Raw genomic sequence first — 16,437 nt, forward strand, 5'->3', positions numbered from 1 at the left:
GTAACACATCAATGTTAAGTTAATGTTTCTCGTGTCATTTTACAACAGTGTGTACTTTGAAGAACTCTCCTCTGATTAAAATGTAGGATTGTCAACAGATGCTTGTGAAATGAAAATAATACTGAGAGAAGTGGTGAAGAAAATCTAACGGAAACTTGACCTATTTCGCTGGGTGCGGAAGATCTACGGGAGAGGCATTGCTAAAAATGGCCTAACCTTGTATGGAATGCTACTGAGCAGGAGGGCAGCAGTCGTTTCTAAAGTTGATCCGCATTATTTCTTGTCCGAATTATTCTAGGTAAGTCCTATAATGATTATTGGAATAGCTATTCGTTAGAAATCTTAATTAATATCCTTCTCAAAGTGAAATCAAATCCAAGTCATGGTTCCACTTATCGTCTGAATCGAGTGCCAAACTTCGGAGGCAGGTTAGTTTGGTTCTGTCATTTTGAAAATATTTATAACATGAGTATGCTATCTCAGTATGAATAATCACTTTTGACGTGACAGAACTTATCGTGGATACATTGCAAATCTTCTTTACAAATTTGATTCTGTAGATAGGGGTGCCAGGGTTACATCGGATCCAACTGCAAAATAAATATCCGGGCACCTGTTATGCAGCACCGGCAACAAAGTGTAAAACTTGTTACTCTGTGTACGATGTTGGATATAGTTTGATTGTATCTGAAGGAAACGTGGTATATATAGGTTTTGGTAGAGTATTAATGATGTTATCACCCAGTGCCTAGTCAACATTAGTCATGAGTTTGTCAGTGTGAACAGAGACCATCGGTATATGGTCTCTGTTGTGAAGTAACCAACAGTTGATATAGAGTATCACATAACATTCTGTGTGAGGATCAGTCTTTGTCTTGTTAAACTGACTAAAACGTAATCCTAAATCGAAATTGGACCATTATCATAATTACAGTGGTCAAAATGCACGATAATAAGAATACCCTTGTAGTAATCGCTTTGAATATTTGAGTCAACCTGAACAGACACAGCCACTACTCTGTTTGTCCAAGTCTAGTGAAAATCCGGAGAAACCAGTTTTTCACCAAGGTCTAGTTGTTTTACATCATGTACAGATTCCACAAGTCCGAAATGAGATGCAGAATAGTTTCATTTAACCAATGGTGTCTGTCTACCCTTCGTCAATAATCTCATCTCTTTATCTGTTAAAGCTACATCAATCAATGATGGACACCCAATTTACAAGATGTGTGGAGATGTTCACTTGAGTGAGTGAACTGAGCTATGTATTCTGTAAGCGAGGACATGGCTCTGATGTAATTTAGTATTACTTCTGACATTTGTCTCATACTAGGGAGTTTAAATCCTGATAATGTCAATTGCAGAATACGTTGTTGACCTTCTGGAAATCATTTTGAGAGTTTAATATCTCACATGTTTACTTGCTCCAAGGTGTAGTAATCAGAATGTTTGGTTGGTGGTTGAAATAAAGATATAAAAACACAAAAAACTGGGTCAGTCCCTTCATTTGTCATGATTGTTAACATGGTTAAGTGGGGGCCAACTCTGTATGCTTCGCCGGATGCAGAGCCCTGTTAAAGGGTATTCCGAATGCCAACATGCATTGTGCTGGATGATATGAAATGAATATCTGGTCCGCGGATGTCAATATTTCAATGTTGAAATTTATTATTTATCATCTTATTTTTCTTGCAAAGAGTGACAAATCAATAAAATATACATGCCTAAGATCATGAAGATTATGAGCATTTATGGTCATGTATTCTATGTGAAAATCCCTGTCTCATTACTTGTAGCAGCTGTGTACGCTGACATATACTGAAGAGATCCTAAATTGGATGTTAAGACAAATTAAGTGCTATGCCATAGCCTAGAGTGTCGGAGTGGCACTCTGTTGTCATGGTTGTATTATTATTATTATTTTTAAGAAGTCGATATGAGTACTAGTATGTTAGGACATATTAGGGGTGCATCATGGTTTTCCTGTGATACAATACACAATACATATTTTTCTGTATCAATACAAGACGATACTCTTGCTGAAATAAATTACTAACTACTCATTTAAGAAAAACTTATCCCCAAGATTTTTTCAGTCAGATATCACAAAATGTGTTGCACTTAGCATTTCAAGTTCACTACTAAAAATAGCCACTATGAACATGTGTCTACACATGCTACAAGTAGCTTTACCTTTTGAACTTGTTCTGAAATATTTATTGTCAAGAAGTTTCCATGTAATTTTATGTGAGTTTCACAAATCGTATCATGACCTTGCTGTACATGCTGTATCATATTATTGTTTTATATATTTGTAATTTAGTGTTTGAATAGGAACTAAGCCACACTGTCAGTGAAGTTAGGAACTGAGAGGTTACATCTCATGCTCTCTCCTTGTGGACAAGATTGAGCGAACATTTACTGCTCACTGAGCATGTGACCTGTGATGAACAGAGGTAGAACAGGTCTATTCTGTGTATTTATATATGTTCTCTTTTAAATCTTATATTTAGATTAGGGGTAGAATAGATCTTCAGCAACCCATGCTTGCGGTAAAAGGCGACTATGCTTGTCATAAAAAGGCGACTAATGGGATCGGTTTGTCAGGCTCGCTGACTTGGTTGATGCATGTCATTGATCCCAATGGCGTGGATCGATGCTCATGATGTCAATCACTGGCTTGTCTGGTCCAGACTCGATTATTTACAGACCGCCGTCATATAGCTGGAATATTGCTGAGTGCGGCGTTAAACAAAAACACTGAGTATGTATCATGTGTCTTGGTTGGACTTGAATACATTTATTCCTTTGTGTCATTATCAGCATGAGCAGGTTCTTTGGAAATCATGGTAATATTATAATAAAGAAGCTATAAACATGTTAAACATAAATTGTGGGGCTTCAGCTTCTTGTCATAAAGTGAGCAATTAGGCTTGCTTATGGGTTTCTAACACATACGTATATCATGTATATATTTAAGCCTGTCTTGACATAAACAATGATAAAATAGGCCTGGGATAATTGAGAATAGTCATTCTTAATCATGTTAATAGACAAATGGAAAAGCTCCAAACTCTTTGTCTACAAAGCAGGATGGATTTCATACACCAACTGAGGATGCCATCTGATTGTATACTGATCTATTGACATGGGGGGAGATCGCTAACATTACTAATAGCATCCTTCACATGTTGAGTACACACCCCAGTTCTGTGGTGTTGTGCTCTGTGCCATGCTTTCTATGTAGTCAGCATCATCATATGGTAATCATTGTCCTATCCCTTGTTTTAGGTTGTCCTGACGGTGTAAACTGCCACAATGCTGCGTGTATATGGCTGTGTCCTGGTGCTAGTGGTGATGTGTCATGCTGTGATTGGTCAGCTTGATGATGAAGAGCGGCCGGATGAGTGGAACCCTGAGGACATGCCCCACCCCGTGAGAAACCCCCAGCACTGCCGGCTTGGTCAGAAGGCCGGCTTCCTGTGTGACCCTGACGGCATCCTGAGTCCCAGGAGTGGTGAGGACATAGATTTCTAGCACTAGCAGTGTTGCAAATGAAGAAGAAGGAGGGTCAGTCCCTATGTTGACATACTACCCAGGGAAAATCTCGGCTGAACATACTAAGTCACGAACATCAAAGGAATCACCTGCGTGATGAACTTTGATCTTTTGTCAATGTGTTTTGGACCGCCTCTGTTGTCTAGTGGTAGAGCGTCCGCCCAGAGTGCGGAAGGTCCGGGGTTCGATCCCTGGGCGCGTCATACCAAAAGATGTTAAAACAATGTGTAAAAGATGGTACTTGTTGTTACCCTGTCTGGCGCTCGGAAATAAGGGGCTTAAATAAGGACTGTTCACTGAGCTCCAGATAAGCTCCATATCTGCGTAAAATACGCATCAGAAATGCAGAAATACGCAGTAAAATAAGATCCAAGCGTATCAAATACGCAACGAACATTACAGATACGCTACAAAAATAAAACTTGTGCGTGTCATCAAAATATTGTGAAGTAACCCTATGAATTCGATTAGCAAATCAGCAACTTATTTTGATATTATAAACAGGCATTCCGTCAACCTTGCCAAACTCCACGATGACAGTTACATCATGATCATTTGCCATCACACTTTCTTGTGGAAGTGTCGTGGTATTTTTGAGTCCTATAAAGCTCTCAAACCCACACGACACCAGTTTGCAGGGAATAGATGAATAGTGTTTTTAAATATTTAACTTAAATACCCACGTGTAAAAACTAGTGGGTAACAGAAATTTGAATACCCAGATAGAATTACAGATACCCAATGATTTTAAAATGCATGGGTAAAATACCCACAACACCTAAAGCTTATCTGGAGCTCTGGGTCAGCTCGGAGTCAGTATACTTTGTCTGAAAGGGGTATTCGTGTTAAACTGCGGCATGGTATCTCAGTGAGCTAGCACTATAAATCGTCATCAGTCCGGACTAGTACAACTACAAGCAGCCACACACACGTGCATGCACGTCACTCTATAAGTGCAATAATGTTGGATGTGATGTTAAACCCAATTTCAACTCACCTCACCAATGTGTTTTGATTGTGTTCATGCTGAGAAACTTTAGCTGGATTATGTCAAGGACCCCAAACACTGTCTATCATGTCTATCATTTGTCTATAGTTAAACCTGCAAAAGGAGGCACGGGTGGCCCAGTCGTCTAAGGCGCCGCGATTCGCTGTGCAGAGTTGCGTCCCTTGGGCACGCCAGAAACCTATGATTGTGGGTTCGAATCCCGCTTTGCCCAGATTATGTTTCTAGGTTTGTCAGCACCATACCCGTGCTCGTGGGTTTCACCGAAGTGTTAAACGTCTGAGACCTGCATCACTTCGGGCTTTCTTCCCACATTAAGCTGACACGCCGTGATATAACTGGAATACTGTTAAAAGCGTCGTTAAACTGAACTCACTCACTAAACCTGCAAATTGCTGAAGGGTAGTACCCCACATTGTTCCCTGCAGCAGGTGGTGCCAAGTCTCACTGTCACACTGCAAGCAGCATGTGATACACCAGTTGGGGGTGTGTGTTTAATCCCACATGTCTTATGCCACGTGACACTAGTGTGAGGTGTGATGGCTTATACATACAGCATTAACATGCAGAAAGCAAAAAGTTCAACAACTGTAAAAATACATTCAAAGAGAACAGGTGAAATATTTATCAGACCTATAAAACGGTGTGTTTGTTATTGTGGGTTTATTAAACAAGCTAGAAGGTTTCCTATGTCCCAAGTGGAGAGGTGACTGGTTTGAAATTGCCACTTCATATCTTGTGAGGATCTCTTGGAATCTCGTGCTAGTTATAGTGCAGTTTGAGGTCATTATGGCACTTTATATATTGACATGTGGTCATAAATCTAACATTACCATGTTGAACATTGTGTGAACAGAACAGACAGATATTTTGTTTGTTATAAACCTATGCGTATATATACAACTATCATGACCAGAGACGTTTTTAAAGTGAAAATTTGCAATGGTTACCCTACTGTTTCAGTTATGGCCACAATGACCATGACAATAGTATTACCTTGGACATTGTGAATGGCATTACAACTACGTACACATGGGGGGCATAGGTGGCCCGTTTGTCTAAGCACTGCAATTCACCATGCAGAGTTGCGGCCCTTGGGCATTGTTGGGGCACACCAGAAACTTATGATTGTGGGTCCGCTACAGTTATGTTTCTAGGTTTGTGCACCATACCCTTAGTCTTGGGTTTCATTAAAGTGGTAAATGTCTGAGACCTGCATGGCTTAGGCATTCCGCCCACATTACACTGACACGCTGTGATATAACTGGAATACTGTTCAAAACACCATTAAACTCAACTCTGTCACTCACTACATAAGACCATAATAACTTTTAACTTGACTTTGACATGACATTGTACTTTTCTATTGTAGTCGATTGGATGATAAGTTTGAAGATATAGGACTCTTCTCATTCATGAGAGGTTTAACATATCCTCTCTTTCAGAAAGGTTAGATGTATCACTGTTGGTTTCAGAGAGTTTTCTTCAACTTCTCCCATCTTGCAACTTCTCTGTTGCCCACAGCAACATGCAGCATCGTCTAATGATCCATTTAAGAAACTTGCTGCTTCTCTTTTGTGAAGTTTCTGTGCGTTTGAAAGTAGTTCCAGTTGCGTTGTTTGAAATATTTTTTCCTTGTGTCGACAGTGGAGCTGCTTGACTGGCTGCTGCGAGGTGCCTACGACAACGACACAATCTGCCCTTGCAGCACCTACTGGTGTGAGAAGACCAGGAAGGGAACTCACATCTCGGTGGCTCTCATCAACAGGATGAAGCTAGCTGAAACGTGAGTGGGTAGCACCAGGCTGAACACTTGTGATGTGGGTAACATGCCCGTCAGAGCTTGCACAGTCTGTATCTAGGTAGTGTCTGTACTTGTAAGATATGGTATTACTTTCTTATTGTTTTCAACATTGATTAGTTACATATTTGGTAAATGTTCAGGATTGCCAAAAATGTTCAGTGATGTGTCAGTAAGATGCTTAGAAATGTAAGTATAGGAAAGGTTATTGCTTATCATAATGGACCCCATTGCTGCATAGAGAAAAATCGGTATAGTCGGGTTTTTTTTTAACTTGGCAGGCTGGAGAGCAGTCTATTTAACTACAATGACATATATATCAGGGACTTTTTTCAATAAATCTTAATAAGATAACAGTTTATAATGTACACAAATTGATTAATTCACTGGCCTTAGTAATGTAACTAATCTGGGCCCCATTACACAAAGCGATCACAGAAAATGACCGAAACTCCCATACTTCAACAAGTTTGACAATATCTCAAGAACTAAACATGCTAAAAATGATATCTTCATAATTCTTTTTTTGTTTTACTTGTATTCCTTATAAGTTTAAGAAAAGTCAGTTTGTTGTGTCAAAACAAGTAGTTAAAATTTTTGCTGCAGGTACCTATTAACATAGACTTATGATCATGATGATAGTCATAGCGCTACGATCACTTGGCAGAATAGGGCCCTGGTGGTGATGTATGCATCCAGGTATAGAGGCCGATCTTGTTCCTGGCAGTCGTAGCCCTACGATCACTTTGAGTGATGGAGCCCTGGTGGTGATGTATGCATCCAGGTATAGAGGCCGATCTTGTTCCTGGCAGTCGTAGCCCTACGATCACTTTGAGTGATGGAGCCCTGGTAGTGATGTATGCATCCAGGTATAGAGGCCGATCTTGTTCCTGGCAGTCGTAGCCCTACGATCACTTTGAGTGATGGAGCCCTGGTTGTGATGTATGCATCCAGGTATAGAGGCCGATCTTGTTCCTGGCAGTTGTAGCCCTACGATCACTTTGAGTGATGAAGCCCTGGTGGTGATGTATGCATCCGGGTATAGAGGCCGATCTTGTTCCTTGCAGTTGTAGCCCTACGATCACTTTGAGTGATGGAGCCCTGGTTGTGATATATGCATCCAGGTATAGAGGCCGATCTTGTTCAGGCAGTTGTAGCCCTACGATCACTTTGAGTGATGGAGCCCTGGTAGTGATGTATGCATCCAGGTATAGAGGCCGATCTTGTTCCTGGCAGTCGTAGCCCTACGATCACTTTGAGTGATGGAGCCCTGGTGGTGATGTATGCATCCAGGTATAGAGGCCGATCTTGTTCCTGGCAGTCGTAGCCCTACGATCACTTTGAGTGATGGAGCCCTGGAGGTGATGTATGCATCCAGGAGGCCGATCTTGTTCCTGGCAGTCGTAGCCCTACGATCACTTTGAGTGATGGAGCCCTGGTTGTGATGTATGCATCCAGGTATAGAGGCCGATCTTGTTCCTGGCAGTCGTAGCCCTACGATCACTTTGAGTGATGGAGCCCTGGTAGTGATGTATGCATCCAGGTATAGAGGCCGATCTTGTTCCTGGCAGTCGTAGCCCTACGATCACTTTGAGTGATGGAGCCCTGGTGGTGATGTATGCATCCAGGTATAATACTCTCGTACCTATTATTTTGAAAGTAGTTGAGTTTTCAAATAACATTGTTTGTTTCAGATTTCAAGATCCAGATACTGCTGTGATGCAGGCTGCCAGTAACTTCGCTCTAAAACTTCAGAACCAGCATTGGAACTTCGGCTCCTGTAACAATGATGTGGTCATATTCTTCTCTCGTGATGACGGCGTGGTAAGTCCTGTGTTCCATCCTTGGTACACCTCATTTCTACAATACTGATTTGGTTTGAGATCATACGTTTAAAGACCTAGCGATCATAATAATTTTGCCATTTTATGTTGATTTTGTCCTATATGCTGTGAAGGGTCCCATTTGGCCTCATGGTCTAAGACCCCTAAATTTGCTGTGCGAAGTACTGTCCCTTAACTATGTGACATACTGTGATGTTACTGAAGTAATGGAATGAACCAGGGCCTCATACCACAAAGAGATCTTAGCTCTAAATTGTTGTAAATCTGTGTTAAAGTATGGGAGTTACGATTGTTGTAAATCTGTGTTAAATGTGGGAGTTACGATTGTTTAAAGGGGAAGTGTACACGCAAAAATCACTTTCTTTCTTTTTCTAAACAAAACGCAATTTTAGAATTAGTTAGTATCTGTGTTTGAAAATATACACTCATTTTTTTCACAGTGAAAGTAGGAAGCTCACAATAGTGTGAAAGTGATATGTCGTTATGAGGCCTTCGTTTTACGAGCGAAATAGGCCTGAGTTATCCCCCTTAGATTATGACGTAATTGGTGCCAATTCAACTGGGTCCCTGTCTATTCTCAACGCAAAAGATATCAAGGACCAGTTTGCGGTGAAACAATATGGTCTACGACACACTCCGGCGCAGGGTGACTCAGCATAACACAATTCTGGCTGGCATCTGAGATGCTAGAATCACAAAACTGTACCTACACCACGTGAAGCGGCTCTAACAAAGCATGATGACGTCATAATGTTTGTCAATTGGCACCAATGACGTCATATTGCAAGGGGCATAAGCCATGGTGTTTTTGTTATGGAAATAGAACACTTGGTAAATGTGAAAAATATAAATCGTTTTAGTGCAAAAAATATGTTTATTAAATATGATGTTTTTATATTTTTGTCTGTGACACTTCTATGTTAACAGTTTTAATGTGGAAAAAGTACAAGAAAAAATGGTTCATTTCCGTGTGAACTTGCCCTTTAAGCGCTACAATTGCTTTGTAAAACGGCCCTGTCACTCAGTCAATCCAGAATGGACTAGTACCTGGAAGGCTGACAATAACATTGGTTTTGAGACCCTAACTACAGCAGTGGATTAAAAACACTACTGCATGATACCTAATTGAAGATGCTTTTGAATGAACTTATTTACAGACACTTCAACATTATAAAGTTCTGTTTGAAGAGAACAGGACTATATCACATTGTGTGAAGTCAGTATGTTGCATATCATGTGATGTACTATGAGAGGTACTATGTCACATTGTGTGAAGTCAGTATGTTGCATATCATGTGATGTACTATGAGGGGTACTATGTCACATTGTGTGCCATAGACACGGGTCTGTTTTAATGGTGTCTTTGTGTTTCAGCTGTTCATTTCTTACGGCCGAACAGCAGCACTTAGACTGAACAGTGAAGTTGTGTCATACATACAGAGGCAGTACGGACATTACTTCAGACCAGGCGGGGACACGTTTGTTGGTCTAGCTGAGATAATCATAGCCATCAGGTGAGATAATCATAGCCGTCAGGTGAGATAATCATAGCCGTCAGGTGAGGTAATCATAGCTGTCAGGTGAGATAATCATTGCCATCAGGTGAGATACTCAGGTGAGATAGTCATAGCCGTCAGGTGAGATAATCATAGCCGTCAGGTGAGATAATCATTGCCTTTCAGGTGAGATAATCATTGCCTTTCAGGTGAGATAATCATTGCCATCAGGTGAGATACTCATAGCCGTCAGGTCAGATACTCATAGCCATCAGGTTAGAAACTCATAGCCATCAGGTTAGAAACTCATAGCCGTCAGGTGAGATAATCATTGCCTTTCAGGTGAGATACTCATAGCCGTCAGGTGAGATACTCATAGCCATCAGGTGAGATACTCATAGCCATCAGGTGAGATACTCATAGCCATCAGGTTAGAAACTCATAGCCATCAGGTGAGATAATCATTGCCTTTCAGGTGAGATACTCATAGCCGTCAGGTGAGATACTCATAGCCATCAGGTTAGAAACTCATAGCCGTCAGGTGAGATAATCATTGCCTTTCAGGTGAGATACTCATAGCCGTCAGGTTAGAAACTCATAGCCATCAGGTGAGATAATCATTGCCTTTCAGGTGAGATACTCATAGCCGTCAGGTGAGATACTCATAGCCATCAGGTGAGATACTCATAGCCATCAGGTGAGATACTCATAGCCATCAGGTTAGAAACTCATAGCCATCAGGTGAGATAATCATTGCCTTTCAGGTGAGATACTCATAGCCGTCAGGTGAGATACTCATAGCCATCAGGTGAGATACTCATAGCCATCAGGTTAGAAACTCATAGCCGTCAGGTGAGATAATCATTGCCTTTCAGGTGAGATACTCATAGCCGTCAGGTGAGATAATCATTGCCTTTCAGGTGAGATACTCATTGCCATCAGGTGAGATACTCATAGCCATCAGGTGAGATACTCATAGCCATCAGGTGAGATACTCATAGCCATCAGGTGAGATACTCATAGTCGTCAGGTGAGATAATCATTGCTGTCAGGTGAGATAATCATTGCTGTCAGGTGAGATAATCATAGCCGTCAGGTGAGATAATCATAGCCATCAGGTGAGATAATCATAGCCATCAGGTGAGATATTCATAGCCATCAGGTGAGATACTCATAGCCATCAGGTGAGATACTCATAGCCGTCAGGTGAGATAATCATTGCCTTTCAGGTGAGATACTCATAGCCATCAGGTGAGATACTCATAGCCATCAGGTGAGATAATCATTGCCATCAGGTGAGATAATCATAGCCATCAGGTGAGATAATCATAGCCATCAGGTGAGATACTCATAGCCATCAGGTGAGATACTCATAGCCACCAGGTGAGATAATCGTAGTCATCAGGTCAGATAATCTTAGCCGTAAGATTAGAAAGTCAGAAACCAGAGAATATGGACTTTTTTAAAGCCAACACTTAATATGAACTATAACAGAGTAATTATTTTTAATGAATATCTAATGACAGTACATTTTATATTCTTTATGTCCATTTTCATGGTTTTCGGGGAGTACTAGCAGTTAAAGCATTTTCTCAGCACACTGAATATCATCCCCATATGGTCACCATGGTAACTTCATGTGTGGTCATTTCTCCATGTTGCCTCTGACTTCAGATTGCTGGCCTGAAATCTTCCCTACTTACTCACTATGAATTTATACCGGGTAGAATAGGTCTTAAGCAGCCCATGCTTGTTGAAAAAGACGACTATGTTTGTCGTAAGAGGGATCGGGTGGTCAGGCTCGGTAGTACTTATTTCTTTAGAATATGTGGTGTCTAGAAATACTGCCAGAGGTATTTTATATGCTATTGTTTGTTTACAGGCAAGTCGTCAATGGCAACTACCACTTTGATCCCAACAACCCTAATGCAGAACAACTTGTTGGTGGAACTGATCATGTGACCTCTGGTATCCTAGCAACTGTCATTCTGGCGCTGGTGTCCAGAATAATGTCCTGAGGGGAAATGTTAATTTTTATTTCAATTTGATTCCAATTATCTTTTTTCCCTATTAATCATAAATTTACTGAGGAAAATTATAGAAAGTCATCTAACATCATCTAATTATTCTATCTGTGTCTAGAGATCGAAAAAGGTGTCTATTTCTGTTTATTCCCACACTTTTCTAAAAGAATATGGTACCGGGTTAATTTTTGTCTTATACAAGGAGTACTACACTAAACTGTATAAGTTTTTCTTTCTGAAAGCATTTTACATTTCAAATGGCATTGTTTATGTTATATGATGTTGATGGTTCTAGTTGGTTGTAATAGCGGTATGTTGCTGTTCACTAGCACACAGTGATAAGACCATCGTAACTCACATACAACAGTCTTAGCGCTAAGACCATCTTAACTCACATACAATAACACAGACTTACAACAGTCTGATCGCTAAGACCATCTTAACTCACAGACTTTCAACATTTACAACAGTCTTAGCGATAAGATCATCAAAACAAGCCTTCTAGGACACAGACTTTCAACATTTACATCAGTCTTAGCGATAAGATCATCGAAACAAGCGATCTAGGACACAGACTTTCAACATTTACATCAGTCTTAGCGATAAGATCATCGAAACAAGCGTTCTAGGACACAGACTTTCAACATTTACATCAGTCTTAGCGCTAAGATCACTCTGTGCAAGATGGTCCTGGTCGTTAACCCTCTTCCTATGCAGCCTCCTCCCAAATGAAAGGAAGTGACACAACATGGGAGATTTCTTTGTTCTGATTAACAGTGTCTTGACTGTTGTACATGCTGCACCATGTTGAGAAGGAACAAACTGTTGATGATCATGTCCAGTGCAGACAGTCCTATGATGAGGATGGGCCTAATGAAGTGGCTATGTCCGTGTGGACATCAGATATATATGCAAGGACATTAGGATGCTGTTCTCTGATGCTGATGCAGACCTGAGGCTGTTCCTGTGAATTGATATTAAGAGTGTATACTGCCTTGGATGTGGCCAGTTTTATCTATCCACCATATTCATTTAGCATAACCTTTACAATGTATTGACTGTGTAAAAGAGACATAAATTGTAACATATGAGTATTTGTTCTGACAAATTGTAGAGTTATTTTTTTTTGTGTGTTATTGTTCAGGTGGATATGTCCTAATCGTAAACTCTAAAAAGGTGCAGAACCTGAGATGAGATGAAATCCCTGAGATGAAAGTTGACCTGTTTTGTTAGAGACAGTTTACCAGGAAAGGGTAACTGGTCCCACTGGAAGGTGGGGATGTTTGTTTATTGATAAACGTGATCTCCTGGCACTACATTCAAGAGCTCTAGTGTTTTTAGATCTACCAGGTTCTGTTGGTAGATGATCTGTTTCATGATTATGTAGCATAATATTGTATTTATTCATTAAATAGTAGAGTGCAATGTAGGACTGGGCCTGTGGTTAGTCAAGTGATATATTATTTAAATACAATAACAATAAAAGTCACTTTTGTTTGCATTTCTTTCTGATTTATGCATGCATTGTTTCTGATTTTTGTACATTTCAGTAAAGACAGATGGCAAATGCGTGTGTCGACTTCAGAGTATGCATGATCTGATCGTTTTATACGTGTATGTAAACTGCTTTTGACAGGGCTCGAGTAAAACAATCCCCAATCGAACATAATGTACCCAACTCTTGAGACCTACAGTGGGTACGGGTAGGGTCGGGTAATAAGGGGTCAAGTACCCAGGTCGTAAATTTGGACTCGTGCAATGGCATACTGATGTATTGATGTCTTCACCTTGAATGTCTGTCTGACTCTGTCATCAACATTAACGCAAACTTCTGACCAGAGGCGCTTCACGGTGTCCGAAAACAAACCATCAGATGTTTTACCAATTCCCTGTTTGGCTTTCTGTTTCAGTTACCTTAAAAAAAAATAAAGCAGTTTCTATTGAAAAGTTCAATGATCTCAAATGTTGCTCAGCTAAGATAGCTAAGTAGGAAATGGGATAGCTTATCACATGCCTAGGTTCTGTTCCTAACACAACACTGTCCATTCTCCATCCATGGTTCAAACTTAGCTACTACACCTCCTGTTTGTTATCTGAGGGGGCCCGGGTGGCCCAGTTGTCTAAAGCGCCGCGATTCGCCAGAAACCTATGATTGTGGGTTCGAATCCTGGTTTGCCCCAGTTAAGTTTCTAGGTTTGTCAGCACCATACCCGTGCTCGTTGGTTTCACCGAACTGGTAAACATCTGGGACCTGCATCACTTTGGGCTTTCCTCCCATATTAAGCTGACACGGAGCGATATATCTGGAATACTGTTAAAAGCAGCGTTAAACCCAACTCACTCACTCACTTGTTATCTCAGCTCATCTGAAATTGGTTTGAAATCCAAAGATTTAGTTTGGTCCTGTAACGATGAAGAAGCTGAATATCATTCTGTCATTCCTGCTACTATATATATATATATATATATGTGTGCTTTGTCAAGAGGTTTGTTTCAGATAATTTGTTATTATCCTACATGATAGTAATCATCATTAACTGTGAGTTGTTGCATGCTTTTTATAATAGTTTTTAATGTCGCTAGGCTACTTAGATTTGAGATATTGAAAAAGACTCACTATTGGAATAAGATACAGTAATTATTCTTTTATGAAGGGGTTAAAAGTCTCGAACAATGTCAGTAAATACACGTGTATAGCCATTGAACAAGCACTGAGAGAACTACATCTGATCTAAGGGAAGTAACTCTGGTGGCACATTTTTTGTTAACCATCATAGAATATTTCATAGAGGAAAGGTTCTTATTTCATTTATGTCTTCCTAGTGTAGAAGAGTATAAATATTGTTGTACATGTATGTATATGTATGGAATGTATTGTATCATGGAGAATGTAGTGTTCATTGGTTTATATTAATAATCCCTAGGTTGTTTGTACACAGTGTAGCTTCCTGGTAATACTGTCACTGTTAGGTTTCATCGAGGTGTTTTTCAATTTTTATTGGATTGTTTAAACTCTTTATACATGGTTAGTTTACTTCTTTTACTGTTTTTAATTTATATTGCTTTATAAGTTTACACATTAAAGGCAAGATACAACTAAGCTGCTTCAGATTGCCAAAGTGCTTTGGTCATTGACCATTGAAAACCATGACCCTCCAATGTTAAGCAATATTACCCAAGAAATGGATACCTGGTCCATGATTTTGCCAGATAATAGGTTGTCACTGAACCAGACTTCGATTCACAGTGCTTCATTTTCCAAGATAATGGGTCGAATATTGAATATCGAAGTCTTCACACCAATCTGAAGCTCTGCAACTTGTCTGTTATTGGCATTACTGAACTGAAGAACTGAAGAAGCCTTTGAATGGAAGAACTTGAATCGGTGCTATGTGTTCATTAGTCTCGGGATGAAATGATGATGCCATGTGTTTCAAGCCTTTCGATTAATTGATATGTTATATGATATACTTGCCACTATGAAAAGCTTTTACATGTTTATTAATATTTTGTACAAGGAGTCTGAACCTCACATGTAACTTTTATACTGCAAGAAGTGCAAAAGAGCAGAACAAGGTGATTAAATATATAGTCTTTGAAGTCCTGTGTTTTGTTGTTGTCAAACCATCCAATATTTGTGTGAAAGATCACATTGGCTTATGTCATTTTCAGGCAACTTCTGGAGCACAGGTGACCCCGGAGTCCTTGACACTGCACCAGTTGTGCTAGAATCTTATGGTCACGAGTTTGAATCTCTGATTCGTCCTGATTCTTGGTTTGTCACCCTCATACCCATGTTCATGGGTAAATGGCTGAAGTGCTGTCGGAAATGCTAAACAAATTTCATTTGCAAGATAGAATGTTTCACAAATTGTTGCTACAGAAATATCGAAACTACCGATCTACCATCTGTGGTTTGACATATGACAAGTCACAAGGAGTCCTATTGACAGCTTTACAGGAGAAAAGTCCCCAAAGAACCAGCAAGTTTAGATCCATTTCGAGTCCAATGAGGGAAATCTGAAATGGATGAGAGAAATATACTCATGCTACTCAGATATAATAATAAATATAATAATAAATATAGCTGCAAAGCAGCAATGGCGGGCTCCAAGTAACACTGCGCACAAACGTCCATGTTCGAATCCTCAAAGGGTTCCCTTGTACCAAATCCATCAAATGTAGACACCACTTGCAGGGTATCACCGCTATGAAATTGGCTGTGCCGGGTGTCCAATTCTGTTCTAAACTGTACGACTGTGTGCAAATCCTCAAAGGATTTGCTTGTACCAACTCCGTCAAAAAGCCGCTACAAAATTTGCATGTTCCAAATATTTATCAAATATTACAACCAACAGTGTTACATTTAGCATGCAACCAAAAACAAAAATTAAATGCATAAGGCACACTAACTTCATGTAAACTTGCAATAGTTTCTGTCAAGAACCTGACAAGATATTTAAAGTAAAATTTCGGTGAAAAAGATTATCAAACTCAAAATCAAATATGGCTACAGGGCGATATATATATTAAAAAATTCCTTGTTTTTCAGTTATCTGCACTTTGCCATTGGGCCTGTGGCCTTGGGATTTTGGCGGAATCTAGCACTCAACGGTCTAGATACACATACACAATTTGAACAAAATCGAGCCAGTGGTTATTTTACAGTCTTTCGGCTTGGAGCCCAAATAATAATATTGGACCTCAG

The 16,437-nt window shown here is 40.0% G+C and overlaps 1 protein-coding gene across 1 annotated transcript; it reads left to right on the forward strand.

The window, feature by feature from the left end:
* Positions 1-163: 163 nt before the first annotated feature.
* LOC139474298 (uncharacterized) lies at positions 164-12,125 on the forward strand. The gene is made up of 6 exons (XM_071257251.1): positions 164-298; positions 3,292-3,517; positions 6,212-6,350; positions 8,060-8,189; positions 9,584-9,723; positions 11,588-12,125. The coding sequence occupies exons 2-6, from the start codon at positions 3,319-3,321 to the stop codon at positions 11,721-11,723; spliced, it is 744 nt and encodes a 247-aa protein (XP_071113352.1). The 5' UTR covers positions 164-298; positions 3,292-3,318; the 3' UTR covers positions 11,724-12,125.
* The last annotated feature ends 4,312 nt before the right edge of the window (positions 12,126-16,437 follow it).

Source organism: Haliotis cracherodii, unplaced genomic scaffold, assembly GCF_022045235.1.
Source record: "Haliotis cracherodii isolate W230 unplaced genomic scaffold, xgHalCrac1.p SCAF_3, whole genome shotgun sequence".
Classification (NCBI taxonomy): domain Eukaryota; kingdom Metazoa; phylum Mollusca; class Gastropoda; order Lepetellida; family Haliotidae; genus Haliotis; species Haliotis cracherodii.

Excerpts from the sequence above, each read along its gene's own strand:
- LOC139474298 (XM_071257251.1), top strand. The coding sequence starts at position 3,319 with ATGCTGCGTGTATATGGCTGTGTCCTGGTGCTAGTGGTGATGTGTCAT. Across the intron at positions 6,351-8,059 it reads AGGATGAAGCTAGCTGAAAC|ATTTCAAGATCCAGATACTG; the intron begins GTGAGTGGGTAG and ends TGTTTGTTTCAG. Across the intron at positions 8,190-9,583 it reads TCTCTCGTGATGACGGCGTG|CTGTTCATTTCTTACGGCCG; the intron begins GTAAGTCCTGTG and ends TTTGTGTTTCAG.